The sequence below is a fragment of the Magnolia sinica genome, chromosome 6 (assembly GCF_029962835.1).
Source record: "Magnolia sinica isolate HGM2019 chromosome 6, MsV1, whole genome shotgun sequence".
NCBI classification, from domain to species: domain Eukaryota; kingdom Viridiplantae; phylum Streptophyta; class Magnoliopsida; order Magnoliales; family Magnoliaceae; genus Magnolia; species Magnolia sinica.
The window spans coordinates 37,765,954-37,788,913 of record NC_080578.1 but is presented as its reverse complement, the minus strand read 5'-3'; the positions used below and the strand labels follow the sequence as shown (position 1 = coordinate 37,788,913).

Here is a 22,960-nt window from a genome sequence, read left to right as displayed (position 1 = left end):
TAGTGTTCTGGCCATCGTTGAGATATTTTTCTTGTTGTGGGCCACAGATAGCTTGTAACGCGATATAGATAACATTTTCCTAAGGAAATCCTTTTTTTTTTAACACACGCTCACATACCCCCACACACTCACACCATAGTGGGATTTCACCACCTATGGATACTCGAACCTTTGACTAGGTGTTCAAACTCTTGGCAGTCTACCACCGGAGCAAGAGTAAAGATCCTCCTAAGGAAATCTTTGGCCAAGAACATTATCAATGGATTGGATCTACCTTTTGATGGTCCTCATGATCACTAGACGCAACTTTGAAAATCGGGGGAGCTTCATTGGAAGCTTCTCATGCACGCTATCAACTTCTGTACCAACTTGCGATTAGCCTCAATCATGGACACTAAGCTCTGTGATGCCATCTATGTATGTATGTGTCTGATCCATGATGTACATTCGTTTTTATAAATTATTTTAAGGCACGTGGTCCCAAAATTCAATCATATCTAAAACGTCCAAGGCCCACCAAGAAATTTTCAATGCTACTTCACCCATTTTCCTGTGATCTGGTCCACTTGATCTTTAAATATGCTTCAATTTGGGGGTTTAGTATTTAAATGAGCTCGACGTGGGACGGTTTGGATAAAAGACTTCAATCACAAATACAAATATCACTTCATCGACATCACTGAGTTGCTTAGCGTGCAATCCGCGACCCTTTCCTAGAAGGGGGGAGTGGTCCCATCAATAATGGCATCGGGTGAACGCATTCACTGCCCAGCCATGTAAACATCAGACCACAAATACATACGGCTGTGGGGGATTTGTATTCATCGGCTGGGCGAAAAAGGTGAAAAAGCACAAACGATGTACTGTTTCGGAAGAAGCCACGCAGCCTCCGAGTTGCTTCCTTCGTTCCGATATGGCGATATCTGATTGGGAAACGCACCATAAATACAAGTAGCGTCCACCACTTTCCTTCCAAAACCCCTCTCCCATTTTTCTTCTCAGATATATCGTCACATCATGGTTGGCAAGGTTGGTAAATTTATTTATTTTTTAAAATCCATTTTTCATCTCATTACCAATCTTTCACATTTGTTAGAAAGTTCTGCTAATTTTCTTTGGTTTTGTCTTAATATAGCAAAAGGTGGTCATGAAAGTACCAGTGAATGATGAGAAGAGTCGATCTCGAGCGTTGAGAACTGCTGTAGGCGTACCAGGTGCGTATTTGCTCCTGCCTTTTCTGTCTACTATTGCAAGTGCCAATCCCAACATTATTTGTTTGGTGGTATGTTGGGTGTGCTTATACTTCAATCCCAACCCTCCACGTGTTCTAACCATCCAATTCCACCCGTCGAATTTAGTTTAGTCTGTGGTCATCTTATTTTCAGCCCTCCATTTGATGGCCACCAATCAGGTGGTGAGGATTGAGTGTGCTTTTTGATAGTTAAGATAGAGAATTCATTGCTCATCTATGCATATCAATTAGGATGGTTTTAGTATTTTACTTCATTTTTTCTTATTCATTAATGTATTCTGGTATCTTCAGGGCTTATTTTTTTTCCTTCTTTTTCATGTAGCTAAGTTTCTTTCAACAAAGGCATACATATTGGTTCTATAACTTCTACCAAATTAATAACCTGCTCGATTAGCAGCTGAGTATCTTTCAATTTTCAAATGTCATCAGGGGAACCTTTTAATACGCTAGTTTTCATGTTGGTCATGTTATTACCTTTTTGGGTTATTCTCCATCGGCTGTAGTGCTAGATTTGAGTGATTTATATTGATTTTTTTCTGATAGGATGCTAAATTGCTAATGATTTTCACTATGGAGTGTCATGTAGGCTGCATATCGGTCTCAATAGAAGGCAAAGATAAAGATATGGTGGTGGTGATAGGCGATGGTATAGATTCGGTGGTGTTGACCAAATCATTGAGGAAGAAGCTCGGTGGTGCAGAGCTGATTACAGTGACTCCCGTCGATGAGAAGAAAGCCCAGGAAAAGAAGCCAGAGGAGAAGCCTAAGAAACCAGAGGAGAAGCCTAAGAAGCAGGACAACCAACCGGCTGTATTTCCAGCTCTGCAGCAACCTATAATATATGTGCACCCTTATTCACCGTACTATAATCCTGACCCTTGTGCTATTATGTGAGGCACTCAGATTATTTTTGTTGGTTTTGCTACTTTGGCTTGATAATGATGGATGTAATATCTTATTACGGGGAAGTTTTGTGTTTATGCTCTTGACTGGTGCTGGGTGTTTCATTGAAATTTGTTATTATACAATATTCAAGTTATATGAATGGCGGCCTTCAAATGGACGGTGGAGATTAATGATTACTTCTTCAATATGTTCAATATTCAATAGGAACAAGTGTTGGAATGAGCGTTGTCCATGTCATCTTAAACCGTGGCCATCCATGAACAGGGCCGGTTAATGGACGGTCTGGATCATCTGTCGATTTTGGGCCTCAATTCACCTTCCTCATTAAGGGAAGCGGATTGCGTGGTGTGACATCCGTGGTGTGTTGAGGCCACGCAGTTTTGTTTGCTTCACCATGAAGTATGTGTTATATCCACACCGCCCATCCATTTTGGGAGATGATTTTTAAGCATGATATTCATAGGTAGATCCAAAGCTTTTAACCGGGTCGAGGTCAGGCCAATACTGTTGTCATGATGGTGAATATGGGACGGAAGTGGATTGGCTGGTGTACCACACAGCAGCTGCATATCTGCTGTATGTACGTGTCGTGCGAGGACGAGCACTGACGCTCCACGTTGTACGAACGGTTCAAAGGAGATCAAAGTTACATGGGCTCTACATTGATGTATTTATTATATCTACACCGTTCATCTATTATTAGAGATCATTTAAGAGCATTATTCAAAAACTGAATCATATCCAAAGATCATCTAGACCACACTACAAATAGCAGCGGAGATAATGATTTTCACCGTTAAAAAATTCCTAGGGCCCATCAAAAGGTTTATTTTAAATCTAATCTGTTCAGAAGGTCAAAAATACCTAAATGAAGAGGAAACACAAATTTAATATTGATCCAAAACTTCTTTGACCCCAAAAAGAGTTTCAATGGTAGATGTTCAATCCCCCACTGTTTTTTGCAGTGTGGTCCATTTGATACTTAGATCTGTATTATTTTTAGTCTCAAGCCGTAAGACGAGCTAGCCAAATGGATGGACGGTTTGGATATAATACATACCTCATGATCACACCCACAAAACACCTATATAGCTAGTGTGAGGTACAGCAGCCCATCTGCTTCCGCATGGGACGCGGATTAGCCACGAGAAATTTGGGACCGTGGACCCCACTTTTTATCCAGCTGTTTTTACGAAACTATACAGACTCTGGGAACTTAGACCTGCTCGTACGGACAGCGAATTTGAGGACGAAAATACCCCTCCTTTCACGGAAACGGACTGGGTACCCCTGCCACCGGCCAATGGCAGATGGTGGGTGGTCCGTGGGACCTCCATGATGTATGCTTTTCATCCATGCCGTCCATATATTTTTCCACATCATTTTATGATATGAGACGAAGAATGAGGTATATCCAAATCTCAAGTGTACCACATTACAAGAAACAGTGTTGAATGAGAGTCAACCAATAGAAACCTTTAGGGGGCCCACTGTGATGTTTGTGAGAAATCCTCCCCGTCTAAGTTCATTCATAGGGTCACAAAGACCTGGATGAAGAGGAAAAACAAATTTCATAATAATCCAAAACTTCTGTAACCCCTAAAAGGGTTTCAATGGTAGACGTTCAATTCCCCACTGCCTTCTACAGTGTGGTCCACTTGATAGTTAGATCTATCTTATTTTTCATCTCAAGCCTTAATATGAGCTCGCCAAATAGATGGATAGTTTGGATATAACACAAACCTCATTATGGGACCCACAAAAGTAACATAGCAAAAAAAAAAAAAAAAAAAAAAAAAAAACACAGACTGCAGAGTCTGCTACGGTTATGGCTACGGTTATAATCCGTAACCATAGTGTATCGAAAATTGCAAATTTTTTTAGGCAAACTCACTGGACAGTTCTGGACTTTTTCGATAATATTGAAAGACCTTCGATATATCGAAGCTACGGTTATAATCCGTAGCTATAGGATCCCACTGACCTTAACTCACTAGTTTCTTTTTTTCGTTGTAATCCCCACGGTATTTTGTGGGTCCCATTATGAGGTATGTGTTATATCCAAACTGTCCATCTATTTGACGAGCTCATATTAAGGCTTGAGACGAAAAATAAGACAGATCTAGCTATTAAGTGGACCACATTATAAAAGGCAGTGGAGGATTGAATGTCTACTATTGAAACCCTTTTAGGGGTCATATAAGTTTTGGATCATTATGAAATTTGTTCTTCCTCTTCATCCAGGTCTTTGTGACCTTATGAATAGATTGGATGGAAAATATATATTATGGTGGGCCCTACAAAATTTTTAACGGTGAAAATCAATTTTCCCACTGTTCTTTGTGGTGTGGTCCAGTTGATCTTTGGATATGATTCTTTTTTTTCTTTCTTTTTATAATGCTCCCAAATGATTTCGAAATATGGATGAACGTTGTGGATATAATAAATACATAACTGTGGGGCCCATGTAACTTTGATCTCCTTTGAGCGGGGCGAACATGAAAATCGAGCAGGGCAAACATGAAATTGAGCGGGGCAAACTAGAAATTGAGCGAGGCAAACTGAAAATTAAGCGGGGCAAATATGAAATTGAGTGGGGCAAACTAGAAAATGAGCGGGGCAAACATGAAATTGAGCTGGGCAAACTGGAAATTGAGTAGGGCAAACTGAAAATTGAGCGGGGCAAACTAGAAATTGAGCAGGGCAAACATGAAGTTGAGCGGAGCAAACTAGAAATTAAGCTGGGCAAAAATGAAATTGAGCGGGGCAAATTAGAAATTGAACGAGGCAAACATGAAATTGAGCGGGGCATGCTTCAAATTAATGGCTCATGTTTACCCCGCTAAAATGAAATTGATGGCTCATTTTAAGGCATGCTTCAGAAAACGAAGTAGATCCAGGCCCAAGCCGCGGAGTCGGAAGTGGCTGTGACAACCTGTGCCGAGGTCGAGACCTTACAGATGGCCTTGAGGTCTCCCTTTCCTCTTTGTTAATTCAAGTTTCTTTATTATTGCTTTGATTTCTTATAGCTCCATGCTATTTCACTTTTTCCCTTCAATTTGAACACTAAAAGGAAACAATTTGTTTGTCTCACATCTGATAACTTTTCATTGTAAGAGAAATGTTTAGTTTATAAAATTGGTGCTTCCACTGACTATCGGAAAATGATGTCGGTAAAGTTTTTATTCCCTCACTTATAAGTCAATTAAACATCCATTTTTTGCTAATAATGACACTTTGCCCCGCTAAATGCAAACGATTGCACAAGCAGAGAGAATGCAAACGATTTGCTACGTCTTGTCCTATGAGTGAAAAGCCACCCAATTTTCAAGAATATATTAGGTGCACCCCAGCCTCACGCAGAGTGATGCAGCCCTTATCATGAGGCATTTTTACAAACACCTGAACTACAACTTCAAAAACCCACTATTTTACAAACAAATACAATTGTTTTACAGGTGTTTTATCAAACACCTTCTAAGCAACAGAAAAACCAAAAAAAAAAAAAAAACAGAGAGAAAAAAAGTATTTGTTTAATGTACATGTTTGCTCAGGTATATTTTCGATTTGCCCCGCTAACTTTCTAGTTTTCCCCGCTCAATTTCATGTTTGCCCCGCTCAATTTCTCGTTGGCCTCGCTCAATTTCATGTTTGCCCCGCTCAATTTTTGGTTTGCCCCGCTCAATTTCTAGTTTGCCCCACTCAATTTTCAGTTTGCCCCGCTCAATTTGTAGTTTGCCCCACTCAATTTCATGTTTACCCCACTGAATTTCATGTTTGCCCCGCTCAATTTCATGTTTGCCCCACTCAATTTCTAGTTTGCCCCGCTCAATTTCTCGTTGGCCCTGCTCAATTTCATGTTTGCCCCGCTCAATTTCTAGTTTTCCCCACTCAATTTCATGTTTGCCCCACTAAATTTCTAGTTTGCCCTGCTCAATTTCATGTTCGCCCCGCTCAAAAGAGATCAAAGTTACATGGCCCCCACAGTTATGTATTTATTATATCCACAACGTTCATCCATATTTTGAGATCATTTGGGAGCATTATAAAAAAAAATAAAAAAAAGAATCATGTCCAAAGATCATCTAGACTACACCACAAAGAGCAGCAGAAAAATTGATTTTCATCGTTAAAAATTTTGTAGGGCCACCATAATATATATTTTCCATCCAATCTATTCATAAGGTCACAAAGACCTAGATGAAGAGGAAAAACAAATTTCATAATAATCCAAAACTTATATGACCCCTAAAAGGGTTTCAATAGTAGACGTTCAATCCTCTACTGCCTTTTACAGTGTAGTCCACTTGATAGCTAGATCTATCTTATTTTTCGTCTCAAGCCTTAATACGAGCTTGTCAAATAGATGGACGGTTTGTATATAACACATACCTCATAATGGGACCCATGAAATGCCATGGGGATTACAACGAAAAAAAGAAGCTAGTGAGTTAGGGTCAGTGGGACCCTATAGGTACGGATTACAACCGTAGCTATAACCATAACTTCGATATATCGAAGGTCTTTCGATATTATCGAAAAAGTCCAGAACTGCCCAGCAAGTTTGCCTAAAAAATCCTGCAATTTTTGATACATATCGCAATGTTTTCGATATGTATCGAAGCTATAGCTATGGATTATAGCCGTAGCCATAACTGTAGTCCGTAAAAGTCTATAATTTTTTTTTCCTGTTGCGGTTGATGCCAGATCGGCTATGGTACCTATTGCTACGGTTATAATTCATAGCCATAGGTCTACAGTCATTACTTAATATTAGTTATTGATATTATCGATCATATCTCGATATTATCGATGACTTATGCTCGATACTATTGAACATATGTCAATAATATCGAAAATTCATCTATTTTTCGAGTTTTGACAATTTGGCATTCATCTTCGATATTATCGATCTATGGTCGATATTATCGACAATCTATCGCTACGGTTATAATCCGTAACCATAGATCTACGGTCATTTTCTCATCTCCTTTCCTACTATTACTTTATCAACTTCTTCACACCTGATGTAAAAATAAATAAATAAATAAAACAAAACAAAACAAAAAAAAAAGGAAAGAAATAAAGAAATAAAGCATTAAAACACCATAGAGAATGTAACCTTTAATATGAAAAGTTCCAAATTTATGCCATAGAGATTTCCAATATGGAGTTTGAAGCTCTAGTTGCCTTTGCAAATGGAAGAACGCCAAAAAATTACCTTTACAACAACTTTTTTGCCATCATGCATGTGAGCAATATGAACCTTTGCGAGGGAAGCACTTGCTAGTGGAACAAGATCAAGCTCAACAAAAATCGGCTTTAGAAACTCATGACAATATGATATGATGCAATGATCAAACCTGCACTGCAAAACAATTGACAAAATGCAACTGAGAATGGATCTTTTAGCTACAAACTTTAGAAGAAAAAATCTGATCATTATATAACCTTTCAAGCCTTGACTTGTAAGATCCCTGTCGACATTAGATCTCTTCCATAAATAAAGGATATGACAGAAAATGAATGTCCAACAGTCTAAAAAATGAACTATGACACTATAACAAAATCTAAACTAATAGTGTGAGTGTAACCATTTGCATCTATCAAAGAGAAAATAGACAACAACATGTGAATCTGTTGCAGACCTAGGCCAGATCCTAGTCAACAATAAGACAAGCCTAGAAGCTCGACAGTCCACTGCCATCTCATGAGATCCCCATGCCATCCCTTATTTTAGTAAAGTAAATTGTACAAATCTTGTGGGATGACTATCAAACAAAGATCAAACTGATGACTAATTCGATTTCTATGATAAATGAATCAGATTATAGAACCTGAATTGTAAATCGTAGGATGTTAACCACAAGCTCATGTTATGAGAACCCAAATTGTGATTCAAGATCATGATAGTCCGAGGGACACCTGAGAGTTGATTGGAGGTCACCATTCTCTCGATAGACACAGCAAAACACGTGCACAAACCCTATACTCAACTCAAGCATGCCCTTGTAAATCATACATGTAAATCTCAATAACCAAAGTGTTCTCCCTTTGGCTCCAACAAACTATATCCGGAAGAGTTCTCAATAACCAAAGTGTCAAGTGGAGGAGAAAAAGAACCCATAAAGCAGTTGAACTTTGTGGATACCAAAGGCCTGAGGTCATGTTGGACTCAAGTTGCCCTCAACCTAACCCAACCTAGCCCTCACTACAACTTGGGTTTGGATCAACTGGCCCAACTTGAGAGGGGTCAGGTCCACTCAGGTTGTCTCGGTCTTGAGCGGGGCAAACATGATATTCAGCAGGGCAAACATGGAATTAAGCAAGGCAAACATGAAATTAAGCGGGGCAAACTAGAAACTGAGCAGAGCAAACATGAAATTGAGCGAGGCAAACATGAAATTCAGCGGGGGAAGCATGAAATTGAGCGGGGTAAACTAGAAAATCAGCTGGGTAAACATGAAATTGAGCGGGGCAAACTAGAAATTCAGTAGGCCAAGCTAGAAATTCAACAGGGGAAACATGAAATTTCGCGAGGGAAACATGAAATTCAGTGAGGCAAACATGAATTTCAGCGGGGTAAACGTGAAATTGAGCGGGGCAAAATAGAAAATCAGCGGGGCAAACTAAGAATTCAGTGGGGGAAACAGAAAATTCAGCGGAAAAAATTGAAAAATGAGTGGGGCAAACATGAAATTCAGCGAGGCAAATTAAAAAATTAGCGAGGCAAATTAGGAATTCAGCAGGGCAAACATGAAATTCAGCAGGAGAAACAAAAAATTCAGCGGAAAAAACTGAAAAATAAGTGGGGCAAACATGAAATTCAGCAGGGGAAACATGAAATTTAGCAGGGCAAACTAGGAATTCAATGGGGCAAACTAAAAAATCAATGGGACAAACTAAAAAATCAGCGGGGCAAACTAGAAAATCAGTGGGGTAAACTAAGAATTCAGCGGGGCAAACATGAAATTCAGCGGGGCAAACAGAAAATTCAGCGGAAAAAACTGAAAAATGAGCGGGGTAAACATGAAATTCAGCGGGGGGAACATGAAATTCAGCGGGACAAACTAGGAATTCAGCGAGGCAAACTAAAAAAATCAGCGGGGCAAACATGGAATTGAGTCCGGCAAACATGAAATTAGTGGGGCAAACTAGAAAATCAGCCGGGTAAACTAGAAAATCATTATACCACTATTTCCCATGGTATGATCCACTTGATATTTTGATATGCTTCAATTTAGGGCTCAACCTCTTAAATTAGATAAAAAAACGGATGGACAACATGGATATACTATAGGAAACGGATTGGCTACTCCCCCTGCCACCAGCCAATGGTTGGTGTTCAGTGCTCTATGGCCCCATCATGATGTATGTGTTTCAACCATGCCGTCCGTCTATTTTTATAGATCATTTTATGATATTATACAAAAAATGAGGTATATCCTGATCTCAATTGGACCACATTACAGGAAACATTGTTTAATGAACATCGACCATTAAAAACTTTTTGGTCGCCATAAAAGTATTGGATCAAGATGATCTATATTTTTAGCCTTCATCTGGGTCTTTATGACCTAATAAACAGATTGGATTTCAGATAAATAGTATAGTGGGCCTCAGGAGGATTTAAATGATGGATATCCAATCACTATTGTTTTCCTGTAGTGTGGTACATCTAAGATTGATATCCCTCTTATTTTTAGGATAAAGTCCTAAAATGAACTTTAAAAATGGATGAACGGAATGGATGAAACACATACATCATGGTGGGGCCCACAGAGCACCGACCACCAGCCACGGGGCTGGTGTCAGGGGGAGTAGCAAATCCATTTCCTATACTACATACATTCAATGTGGGCCCAACTGAGTTTAAAATATACTTGTGGTGCGTGCTTTCTTCACTGGACCGACCATTTTCAAAAGAAGACGAAATCCTGATAAGAGGGGCCCACAAAAAGGGTTTTTCTGGTCTTTCTAACGGGGTGAGGAAAGGGGGTGAAAGCAACGGCAATGAAGTAGCAGTGGAAAGGGAGAGGAAAAGCAAACAGTTGAAAGGGAGAGGAAAAGCCATAGCAGTGAAAAGGACGGGTATTTTCGTCCTGGAATTCAGTCTCCACATGTGCAGGTCTAAGTTCCAAAAGAAAGTTTATATTGCTCCCTAAAAACTGCTGGATAAAAGGTGGGGTCTACAGTCCCAAATTTCTCATTAGCCACCGACAGATTAACTGCCGACAGGTTGAGTAGCGAGACTCCCTGATGAAGTGACGTCATTAAGTTTTGTGGGTCTCACCATAATGTTTGTTTCATATCCACACCGTCCATTCATTTGAAGAGACAGTTTTACCCCATAATACAAAGAATGGTTTAGATTAAAGCTCCAGTGAACCCCACCACAGAAAATAGTGAAGAGAGTGACGCCCACCATTAAAAACTTCTGGGGGCCACAAAAGTTTTCGATCAAGATGATATTTGTGTTTTCCCTTCTTTAATTCTTTAATGTCTTCGTTAACTTATGAACAGGTTGGATCTCAAATAAACATAACAGTGGACCTTAGGAAGGTTTCAACGGTGGGCGTCACTCTCTCCACCATTTTCTGTGGTGGGGTCTAGCTGTATGTTGACCGAGGCCACCGATTGTTCATTGATTCCTAGTGTGTCCAACCTACTAAGCCGAACAGCCAAATCTTTGTGCAAGTTGATCTTGGTGATGGAGTGTTTCGGCTTAATTGCACTAATCTTCTGCTCATAAGTAGTTAGAAAAAAAAAACAAAATGTTGATTCTCTAGAGTGTCATGTGAAGGGTAATCTTACAAATTTCCAAGGGGTTGTTTGGGGTGACAGATTTGGATTTATGAAATCCATGGATTTCAAATCTCTCTCTCTCTCTCTCTCTCTCTCTCTCTCTCTCTATCGGGATATTCAAATCTATCAAATTTTCAAATACACCACCGCGGGACTCAGTGTTGGGAAGCGCGGAAGGTGAGCCCTCAAGATTTGACGGTCTACACGAGTTTTGGAACCCTCACAAAGCAGAAGATAAATGCTCCAACGGCCCGTCTATCTACTACTAGAGAAGATGGATCTATTCACACCTCTGATCCTACGGTATAAGTGGCCCCGGATTGCGATCTATGGATTAGATCGTCCTAAAGATAAGTCAAAATGGACAGACTATCGTGCACACTATATCTCTCTTCGTATACTCTCAGTATTACTTTTGATGTGTTTAATGAGAGAGAGTCTCATCTATTTTATAGGAAGGCATAGGAGGTTGGATGAGACCATATCATTCGGTCTTATCCCTATCTCCTATCATAAATCAAATTCAAAGTTGAATTTGAAATATAATAGAATAAGAAAAAGCCGAAAGAAACATGAGACGTACCCACTAGTGATTTCTTAGCAGTGGGCCCCACTGGCCTAGGTCCAACATCTCCCACTCAATCACATCATGGGATAGGCACAAAAGATTTGTTCATCTGACTTGTCTAATAACAATCAAAGACCAAACATCGCGATCAAAAGAATCAGAGGCGTGGGACCAGCTGGATCACCATAATCTTCTCACAGGTGCTTAAGTACTAAGTGACCACCTAACTAGTACTCAATAACCCAAGCTTTGCAATGCCCGTCCTAGTCCGCATGACCACACCGGATGGAGTTAACTCTCGATCTAGAGTACTCGGCCAACATACATACTTATCCAACTTATCGAGTTATTCTGAAAACAAACTTCGACTGAAACCAATTTACAGCAATACTTATATATATATATGCTTTCTAAGAAAAATATTGTTTGCAAAAGTCTAATAAAAACAACTCGATACTGCCAGCGGATAAGTCTTCAAGTGCGTATTTATAGTTCTAAAAACTTGGTGTAGCTGTCACAAGATCTTCCCCACGCAGATGTGTAATTTGGAATTAATCAAGCCGCTTTCCTAGCGTAACTGAGTCTGGCCAATCAAGGACCTTTCGTCATAGTACACTAAAGTAGCGACGCTCAATCTCATCCTCATATACACAAGAGGAGGGTAGCTAAGGACACAAAGAGTCACCTACGGGACTGGCTACTCGCACGTTGCAATGATTAGATCAAATTAAAGCAATCTATAGGTAAAAGGTCCCAGCACGTGGCTACAATCCACGTCATAAAGTAGACATTACTAGGTAAATGTCGGGTCTACAATACGCAAGTCATTTTACATGAGGTACGACTCATCTCATAACCTTATAACCTAGCTTTAAATTTAGGTCATAGCATTGATCGCATGTAACGGAATGGGGCGATTATGCTATTCAACTTTATCAGTCTCATCTTCAATCTTTATAAGATTGTAGGTGGATACGACCCACTCATATCCTCATCCTTTATTATTCAAAATAAAGAGAAGTTCATACCTCAATGTATAAACATGGCCCCCAATGTACCTCTCTTGTACATTCAAGGTTGGTCAACCCGTGCGAGTGGGTGATCGACCTTCCGACAAAGATAGAAATCCTACATGATCTCAAGGTAAATGCTGATGATCTAGTTAGATAGTTCATATTAGTGTTTAATACTGAATAAATGGAATATATTATTCATTAATGAAAGATCGAATGTATTACAAAATAAGTACATCAGTCAAACTTTCCTCAATCCCATCTGCCTGACGTGAACCTGAAATAGATCTCTAACTATAGGTTTCGTCATGGGATCAGCCATCATCTCCTTAGTAAGAATGTAGCTGAGGGTAACCTTCTTATCCCTCACTTGATCATGGATGTAATAATACTTAATCTCAATGTGCTTAGACTTCTAGTGGTGTTTAGGGTCCTTTGCCAAGTCAATGACAGAAGTATTGTCTATCTTTAGCGATATAGGCTAACGAACACTCGGTACAACACCCAGACCCATTAGAAATCTACGAACCCATATACACTCTTGAACTGTAGCACAACATGCAATGTACTCGGCCTCTATAGATGAAAGAACGGTGGATGTCTGTTTCTTACTCGACCATGAGATAGCTCCTCCTCCGAGTAAGAATGCATACCCTGAAGTAGACTTTTCCTCGTCGGCGTCATTACCCCAAGCAACATCAGAATATCCTTTGAGCTCGAGGCTTGTGCCTTCATAACACAACATTAGGTTTTTTATTCCTCTGAGATAGCGGACTATACATTTGACCGCTTGCAAATGAGACTGTCCCGGGTTATTCTAATAATGGCTGACTATGCCAACTGCATAGCTAATATCTGGTCTGGTGTAAAGTATAGCGTACATTAAGCTCCATACTGTGTTTGCATAAGGTACTGAGGACATAACTAATTTCTCGGCTTCAGTCTAGGGACACGATTTCCTATCTAGCTTTGTAGCTTTATCCATAGGATTTTTAACAACTTTTGAATTTTTCATCTTGAACCGCTCTAAGATCTTTTGTATATAGGTTGCTTAAGAAAAACCTAAAAATTTCTTAGGGCGATCCCTGATGATTTTTATCCCAAGAATAAAGTTGGCTTCACCGAGGTCTTTCATCTCAAAGTTCGAGAATAGTCAATCTTTAGTCAATATCAACAATTGCATGTCATTACTAACTAACAGGATATCGTCTACATATAGAAATAGTATCAGAAAAGATCTTGCAGACTGTTTCATGTATATGCAATGATCTTCTTCACTCATCGTGAATCCAAAAGTGGTGATAGCCAAGTGGAACCTCATGTATTATTGTCTTGAAGATTGCTTCAGCCCATAGATAGATTTCAATAACTTGCAGACTTTCTTTGGATGCTTTTTGTCCACATAACCCATGGACTATTGCATATATATTTCTTCATCTAAGTCACCATTTAAGAATGCAGTCTTACATCCATCTAATATAACTCTAAGTTTAAACTTGTGACAATGGACAAGATCATGCGGATTGAGGAGAACTTTGCAACAGGTGAAACGGTCTCTTCATAATCAATGACTTCTTGTTGTGTAAAACCTTTATCAACTAATCGTACTTTATACTTGTCCACTGTACCATCTGCTTTTCTTTTGATCTTTAGTACCCATTTATTACCAATCATTTTACGATTGGAAGGCAGATCAACAAGTTCCCAGACTTTATTTTTCTCCATGGAAGCGATCTCTTCGTCCATAGCATTCACCCAATCTGTCGAGTTAGAAGATAATAATGCATCCTGATACGAATCAGGTTTATCATCATCAACCGCAACGCAAGAAAATGTTTGCCCCTCAATATCGAAGTATCTTTGGGGAATCAATCCTCTTTCGCTTCAACGTAACTCAGGAGCCTGCTGAGATGTCCTTCCACTGTCCTAATGAACTATAGGAGCATCATCATCTTAAGGAGTAGAACTCCCACTCTCCTGAGATACATCGGGTATTTCAAAAAGTTTTATTGGAGCCTTTTGCTTCATTTGGCTGAGGTATCTATCTTCAACGAAGATCACGTCTCGAGATTCTATCTCAATCCATCATCTATGGTCCTCATAAACTAGAATGTATCCCTTTGAATACATAGGATACCTTATGAACACGCATTCAATGATTTTACTATCAAGTTTACCTTATGTAGAGTAGATAGCAAAACGTATCCCAAAGATCCCTAAGGGCGTAGGTTGGCTAGAGAAGGAGTCCTCCCAGACCATATCTCATATGGGGTCTTAGGAATGGATTTGGATGAGACTCTATTAAGGACGTAGATGACTGTTAATAGTGCGTCTCCCTAGAATGTGGTAGAGAGATTGGCTTGTGCCATCATCAATCTAATCATGTCCAATAGTGTCCTATTCCTTCTCTCTGCAACACCATTTTGTTGTGGAGTGTAAGCCATTGTGTACTGTCAAACAATGCTAACATTTTCGCAATATGATTTAAACGTTTTAGATGTATACTCGCCACCTCTATCAGATCGAAGGATTTTAATCTTTTTCTCAAGCTGATTTTCCACATCAGCTTTATATTTAAGAGAAAAATTAAAAGCCTCAGATTTGTGTGAGATGAGATACACATATCCATAGCGCGAGTAATCGTCAATGAAAGTGACAAAGCATTGACATCCATTTCTGGCATGTATATTGAAGGGTCCACAAATATCTGAATAGATTATCTCTAGTGTGCCCATGGACCTAGGCACTTTGGGAAATGGTTTTTTCGAAGTCTTTCCGGACACACAATGTTCACAAAATGACAAATCAACTTTGGATAAGATGGCTAATAAACCAGAACGTACTAGTCTTGTCATACGATCCTTTCCTATGTGACATAACCTCACGTGCCATTTTTGAGATTCAGATACTACAGTTTCATTCAACATAGAAGATAAAACAAGAGGGGCATTATCACAATCTATGTCCAAAATAAGTAAATCTGAAATTAAATTTTTCCATGCAAAGATGAGGTTTCTCAAAGAAACTCTTGTCCCAGAAAATCGAATATCAAAACCATCAAATAATAACCTAGAAACAGAAATTAAATTCTGACGCATCCCTGGTGAATATAGAGTATCACGGAGGATTATTGTTTTCCCTATGCGCGTACGGAGATGGAAAACGTCAATCTCTAGCACATCTTCAGCAGCGTTATTGCCCATGTACAACTTGTAACTTCCCTTGATTACAGGCCGAAATTCCTCGAGTCCTCGATGACTCTATGTTACGTGCTTTGTTGCGCCTGAATCTAAAATCCACTTGTTAGATATAGTATAAACGGAAAGGATTTCAGAACAAACGCCTACATACAAAGTATCTAGTGACTGAAAAATTACTATATTTTTATGGGCACACTGCCGAGCATAATGGCTGGAATTTTCGCAGACAAAGTAGACTATATTTGTCTTTTTCCGCTTCTTCTTTCCATTCCCCTTCTTGAGATTTGGAGGAAATGTTGTGGACTTCTGTTCTTGGTTAGTCTTTTTCACCTTCTTGCGAGCTTTGTACTGTTTCTTGTTAGCTTTCTGCTTATGGGTTTCTGCTACAAAGGCCTTGGTCGAACCTGACTGAATTACATTCATTTCAACCTCACATACCAAGTGGCCACAAAAGTCTCTGAACGTAGTGATAGAATCAGTATGGTTCAGAATTCTTTTGATTTGGGTACAAGATTCAGGCAAGGAACGGTACATGGCTATAATCTTTTGATTTTTAATCAATTTACACCCAACATTCCTAAGGGCACCTATCATTTGCTCCATTTTACGGATATGATCTTTGATGGGGCAACCGACTGGCATCCTATACTCCTGAAATTCTAATTCCATTGCCCTAACTCTCTCATCTGACTTTTGCGCATAGGCATTTGTCAGTGCTTCTCAGATTCCCTTAGCGGTGTCATGCACTTCGTACGTAGGTATGAGTTCTTTGTGTATAGTGCTAAGAAGGGCATTACGAGCTGAACGATTTTATTTTCGCTACTTATTATAGTGAGTCATCACAACTCTATGTTTTCGCAAATTCCCGTTTACAGCCAATATGGGTTCCTCTTGAACTTCATCGAGTGTATGAGATATGTTGTCCTCGTCCAGAAGGCATCGCACCGCGCAGGACTAGTCTTCATAGTTGTTACCATTGAAATCTTGTCCTTTCAGCTATTCAGCGATTAACGCTTTGGTGGCCATCTCTACATTGCATAAATATCACTACTTAGCTATGATATAAGGTATTGACACTAATCATCAGCATTTCTATGTGTTATACAAATTTTCAGAGTATAAAAGTACTCAATACATCTTAACGAGATCTGAAAGCCTACATACCCGAATGGGCGGCATAAAACAATCAAGTTCTCTATTTAAGATGAGTTTTATGCTTTTATAAGAATAAATTTATATAATGTGTAACCTTCCATTATTGGTTGCATGCATCATTTGGTGAAGGAAAATAAATTCCCACTCAGGTTATGCACAACCTTTATTTATAGGGAGTATCTAAGCACTAAGTTTTTCTATATTTTCTAATGAAAAATAAGGAGGGCTTAGATCTAATCACATCAAGCTTATTTATATCACACAAATAAACATTATCATCAGAAAAGAAATGAAGTGTATAGCCATAAAGAGAGTTCTCTCATCACTAGTGATCATGACCATTACAGATGGATCTGATTTTACTGTTAATGATCATTGTTGATGATGGATCCTTTCATCAACATTGATCATCATGGTTAATGATCGTTTCAATCACTAATGATCTGTTGATCAACAGTGAATAGTTTGATATAAAGGAAAACATAATCATAAGCATGTATATGTACTTGTCATAGTGGCAATGTACATTAAAGGGCCCATCATATTACAAGCATATATGTATCCATTGCATAGAGGACTTCACTTGTCCATACTTGCCTAAGTTACATGAGAAATCCACTCAGATGGTTGTTTTCCACCATCGGTTCGAAGGCCACACCACTCATCGGTTGGTAAGGATTGCCAGATCCGTGTAACTCTCAAGTTGTGGCCAATGCAAAGTGGGTCTTGTGGGCCCCTATTTTGAGTGCACCATCAATAAAGTGTTGTATCGTATGAGTGGAATTTATCTCATGTATTTGTGCCACGATGCCACAGGCTACATGTAAATCGTATTGCGTACCGAGTAAACTGCTTTGGGCCTACCTTAAATGTATGTGGTTTATCCATGCCGTCAAACGGTTTGGATATAACATATACCTCGTGATAAGACCCACATGTGTTGCCGACGTGAATCCACATGTGTTATACATATTGGACCCATATGTATGGCTAATGTCAAAACGTACATGTGTTATAGTACAATACAACATCTACATGTTGTAGTTGACGTTATCCACATCAGGCAATTTAAGTGCACATCAGCAAACACGTGTGTATACCCATATATAACACATGGGCCCACTTGTAAATCAGACATATAACACACGTGTATAGCCATATATAACACACGTGTGTATATCAGCCAACACGTGTACTCATTAGCCAATTCAAGTGCACATTAGGCAGTTCAACTACACCACATGAACATATGTTGCTGGTGACGTATCTCACTGTACTTGAATTGACTTATATAGCATCTTTCACGTGTTGTAGTTGAATACAGCAACAATTGCTGTATGTTTGGTGAGATGTACACGCATGTATTATAATACAACAACTTATGTACACCATCTAGTCACGTGTATAGAAGCTATCTAACTGGTATGATGCACACGCATGGGATATATAGCTGCTGTGATGTACATGCATGGGGTACATCATGTGGATTCTTACAGGTGGGTCATATCGTACGGTAATCATATGGCCTATGCATATTGGCATTTAACATTTTTTACTATGGTGTGGTCCACCAGATTAGAGGATTTGGCTCATTTTTAACCCCATATCATAATATGATACAGAGAAAATAATGAAAGGAGTGGATCCTTAGAAGTTATCTTAAGTGGACCCCACCTATCCAACCTAGATTTTATAGAATCCGTCCATAAACAACCAGTATAGGTTGCGGCATGTTTGTGGAAAATATGGAATGGTATCTTGAATCCAAACTTTCCAAAACACCTTAAAAAAAATGGTTTTGATACCTCGGTATTTCAATCCAAACATTTCAATTTAGGTGAATGTTCTTATTTGATGTTGTTAATGATTAAATCTTAAACTGAGTTATCCAACAAAATGGACGGTTTGGATACAATTTATTCCATGTGTTCAACCCCATATGAATGGCTAACGTGAATTTAGCTTGAATGATGAGCATCATCCAATCCGCTGCTCAAATACATCATCTAGTGGTGTATTTCAATATAACAACATCAGCCACTAATATCTATGTACGTTTACAAAAGCTATGGAATGAAAATGTACATATCTGTGATATACATACATGTGGTATATTGCTGTTGTGATGTACAATCATAGGGTACATCACGTGGACCATGCTTTTGTAATCAATTTTTGTCTATGGATAGAATTCAGTAGAAATGCATCATACCATCCATTATACATAACGTGTATACAAAATCTAATCTAATCCATTGAACCCATGACTTTTCATGTATGGAATTAAGATTGTTCTTATTGACAGGCTATGGATTCCAATCCAAAAAGAAAGGATGGGCCACTTACCTTTTTAGGTGAAAATAATCCAAAAAGAAAAGATGGATTCCAATCTGATACCACTGTTGGGAAGCGCAGAAGGTGAGCCCTCAAGATCTGACGGTCTACACGAGTTTTGGAACCCTCACAAAGCAGAAGATAAATGCTCCAACGGCCCATCTATCTACTACCAGAGCAAATGGATCTATTCACACATCTGATCCTACGGTATAAGTGGCTCCGGATTGCTATCTATGGATTAGATCGTCCCAAGGACAAGCCAAAATGGACAGACTATCGTGCACACTATATATCTCTCTGTATACTCTCGGTATTACTTATGATGTGTTTAATGAGAGAGAGTATCATCCATTTTATAGGAAGGCATAGGAGTTTGGATGAGACCATATCTTATCCCTATCTCCTATCATAAATCAAATTCAAAGTTGAATTTGAAACATAACAGAATAGGAAAAAATCGGAAGAAACATGAGACGTACCCACTAGTGATTGCTCACTAGTGGGCCCCACTGGCCTAGGTCCAACACTCAGAGCATATATAAATATGTAGAAAGAATAAAGACCAAGCAAATCCTCAAAATAGGAGACTCTTTCGAAAGAAAAATGGTAAATTCTTTTACAGTAAATACTCTATCATTCCAATAAATACTCTTGGAATATGTAGATATGCACTTTGATTCTCAAACAATCAAATTTGAAGTTCGTCAAATTGAACTTATATATATATATATATATATATATTGCAAGCTGTTGAATTTACGAAATTTACCTTCTCTCTTTTTCTTTTTCTTTTTTTTCTTTTTTAAATCCCAAGCAGGGCCAAAAAATTACATATGTGGATGCGTTAAAAAAAGAAGAAAAAAAAAATACATATGTGGCATGCAAGATATGCCATGAACCAAAATGCAGGATTGTTCGGTCATCTATCAAGTTGTAGGATGTGTATTGGATGACCCAAATCATACTGTCCTGCGTAACAATTCATTTTGATTAATGATCAGACCATCCAAGTTGAAGATTTGAACAATGGATAGAGATCCAATTATTCAGATTTAATATTCATTATCCAACTGCCTAGATTAAAGAACTAGACCAAATCCAAGATTGCAGTGAAGACACCAACGAAGTGCAAAAGACTTTTGAAAATACTCCTTCAAGTGGTGGTCTTCTATTTGTTATTGTTCATGAAGCTCAAGATCAAGATCTTGAGGAAAGCACTACAAAAATTCATATGTAAGGATCCTTTTCAGATGAGAGGAGAGGAAAACTAAGCACATAAATAAAAAAGAAAAGAGAGAGAGAGAGAGAGAGAGAGAGAGAGAGAGAGAGAGATCTTTGATGGAGGAGTTTCAGTTTATGCTGGACGAACCACCCATTAATGATAGAATGCACGTAGAAATCATGAGTAAACCACCAAGTATTGGCATTCATTCGAAGGAAACTTTGGGCTATGTTGATATTGTTGTTAAAAATGATGTCTTAAATCTTGGATGTCTGAGATTCTCGACCAGTCGAGGGACTAGCTCGACTAGTTGAAGGTTCGTTCGACTGGTCGAAGCCCTGTCTCGACTAGACGAGAGTTATGTGGATGGTGCACGGTTTGTGCGCGGATTGGGTAAATTTGAGGCGGTTTCTAGGGATGTGCGTAAGTGGGAGTTCTCCATCTATAAATAGAAGTCCCTAGGGCCATTATAAGGTATCTTAAGGCTTTCTAAAGTATTCCAAAGGGTTTCTAAAAAGGTTCTAGGGTTATCAAAGGGTGTAGCAAGGGTGAGATTCGAGGTTGTTCGAATCGGGTAACTCCTCTCTCTTTGTAATTTATGCTTTCATAGTGGCTTTCTTTCACTTTGTGCCATGGTTCTTTCCCAAAAGGGTTTTTCTTACTAAATATTTGTGTTCTCTTGTGTTTGCATAGCGCTCTTAGATTTCTATCCTAGATCCATTTTTGTGTGATTCCGTAGAACAAATCTCAACAAGTAGTATCAGAGCTATCATTGGGGCACAGATCCGAATCTGTACGATTAGCAATAATGGGAAATACCAGCGAAGTTAAGGATCTTGAGGAGCAAAAACCGACTATGAAAAATGAAGAATGAGAGACTCTTAATAGTAATGCTTTAGCCTCCATCTGTTTATGTCTCACGGATGAGATTCTCTATAATGTTTTGAAGGAAAAACTACGACTAGTTTATAGGTGAAGTTTTTGGATATTTATGTGAAAAAAATCCTCTGAAAATCACCTACACTTGAAGTCACAGTGGTATACCTTCAAGATGGCAGAGGGTGGAGATCTGGAGGCCCACATCAGCAACTTTAATAAAACGGTTTACAAATTGCTAGATATGGAGGAATTGATCAAAGATGAGGAACAAGTATGTATATTGTTGAATTCTCTTTCGGCATCGTATGAGTCATTTAGGGACACTATGTGCACCGTAAATAAAACCCTGAGTGTCGACACCATTATCTCAACCCTTTAAGGGAAGGCCATGAGAAAGCTAAACGGCGGCATGTGGACATGTTCCGATGCATTGATTATGAGGGGCAGAATACTGATCGAGGTACAGGATCCTTAAGATCGAGATCCAAATCCAATGGCAAGGACAAAGGAAAACTGAAGTGCTAGAACTGTAGGATAGCTAGACACGTGAAAAAGGATTGTACCAATCCTAAAGCGAAGAAAGAAAATTCATCGGCTTCTTCCAAGGAAACCAATGTTGTCACATCTGATGAAAAGACAAGTGGTGGTGAAGTTCTGTTTGTGTCCATGATTAGACATGTGCACGACAATCATGTAGATGAGTGGATCCTAGATACAAGAGCGTCATATCAAATGACTCCTTATCGGAATTGGTTCGCCAACTACAAAGAATACAATGGTAGATAAGTCTTTATGGGCAATGATAATGCCTGTAATATTGTGGCTATTGGTACGGTGAGCATCAAGATGTTTGATGGGATGGAACGTACCTTGACTGACGTCAGGCACATTCTTGATATGAAGAAAAGTCTAATTTCTCTCTGTGCACTTGAGGCTTTAGGGTGCAAGTTCACCAACGATAAAGGTGTCCTTAAAGTTATAAAGGGGGCACTCGTGGTTATGAGAGCGCAGGGACATGAAAACCTTTATAGGTTGATCGGGAACACTTCAGCGGGTGGAGCGATAGTGGCTGTTACTGCACGTATGTGGCATGCACGTCTGGGTCACATGAGCGAGCGGGGCATAAAGATACTTTCTGATCGATGTTTCATTCCATTTTTAAAAAATTCTAATTTAGAAATATGCAAGCATTGTATATATGGTAAGCAATCTAGATTGTCTTTTAAATCTAGAAAGCATGTATGTAAGGGAGTGCTTAATTATGTACACTCTAATGTATGGGGGCCATCGCCAGAGGTTTTCATTGGGGATCATCATGGTTTGTTTCATTAATTGATAACTACTTCAGGAAAGTTTGGGTTTACATCATGAAATATAAATCCGAAGTTTTCAGTATATTCAAACAATGGAAGGCAATGGTGGAAAATCAATCAGGGCGAAAAATAAAACTTTTAAGGACCGGCAATAGTGAAGAATTTACTTTCACTGAGTTTAATAAATATTGTAAAGATGAAGAGATCATTAGGCACAACACAGTGTGGCTGAGCGAATGAATCAAACTCTCTTGAAGAGGGTCCGATGCATGTTAAGTAGTGCTGCATTGGGTAAGGACTTATGGACTGA

At 39.0% G+C, this 22,960-nt stretch overlaps 1 protein-coding gene across 1 annotated transcript; it reads left to right on the top strand.

Moving 5' to 3' along the window:
- Positions 1 to 856: 856 nt before the first annotated feature.
- On the top strand, positions 857 to 2,297 carry LOC131248671 (heavy metal-associated isoprenylated plant protein 16-like). Its single transcript, XM_058249055.1, has 3 exons — positions 857 to 1,029; positions 1,136 to 1,214; positions 1,839 to 2,297. Exons 1-3 carry the CDS (start codon positions 1,018 to 1,020, stop codon positions 2,144 to 2,146), a joined length of 399 nt encoding a protein of 132 aa, XP_058105038.1. The 5' UTR covers positions 857 to 1,017; the 3' UTR covers positions 2,147 to 2,297.
- The last annotated feature ends 20,663 nt before the right edge of the window (positions 2,298 to 22,960 follow it).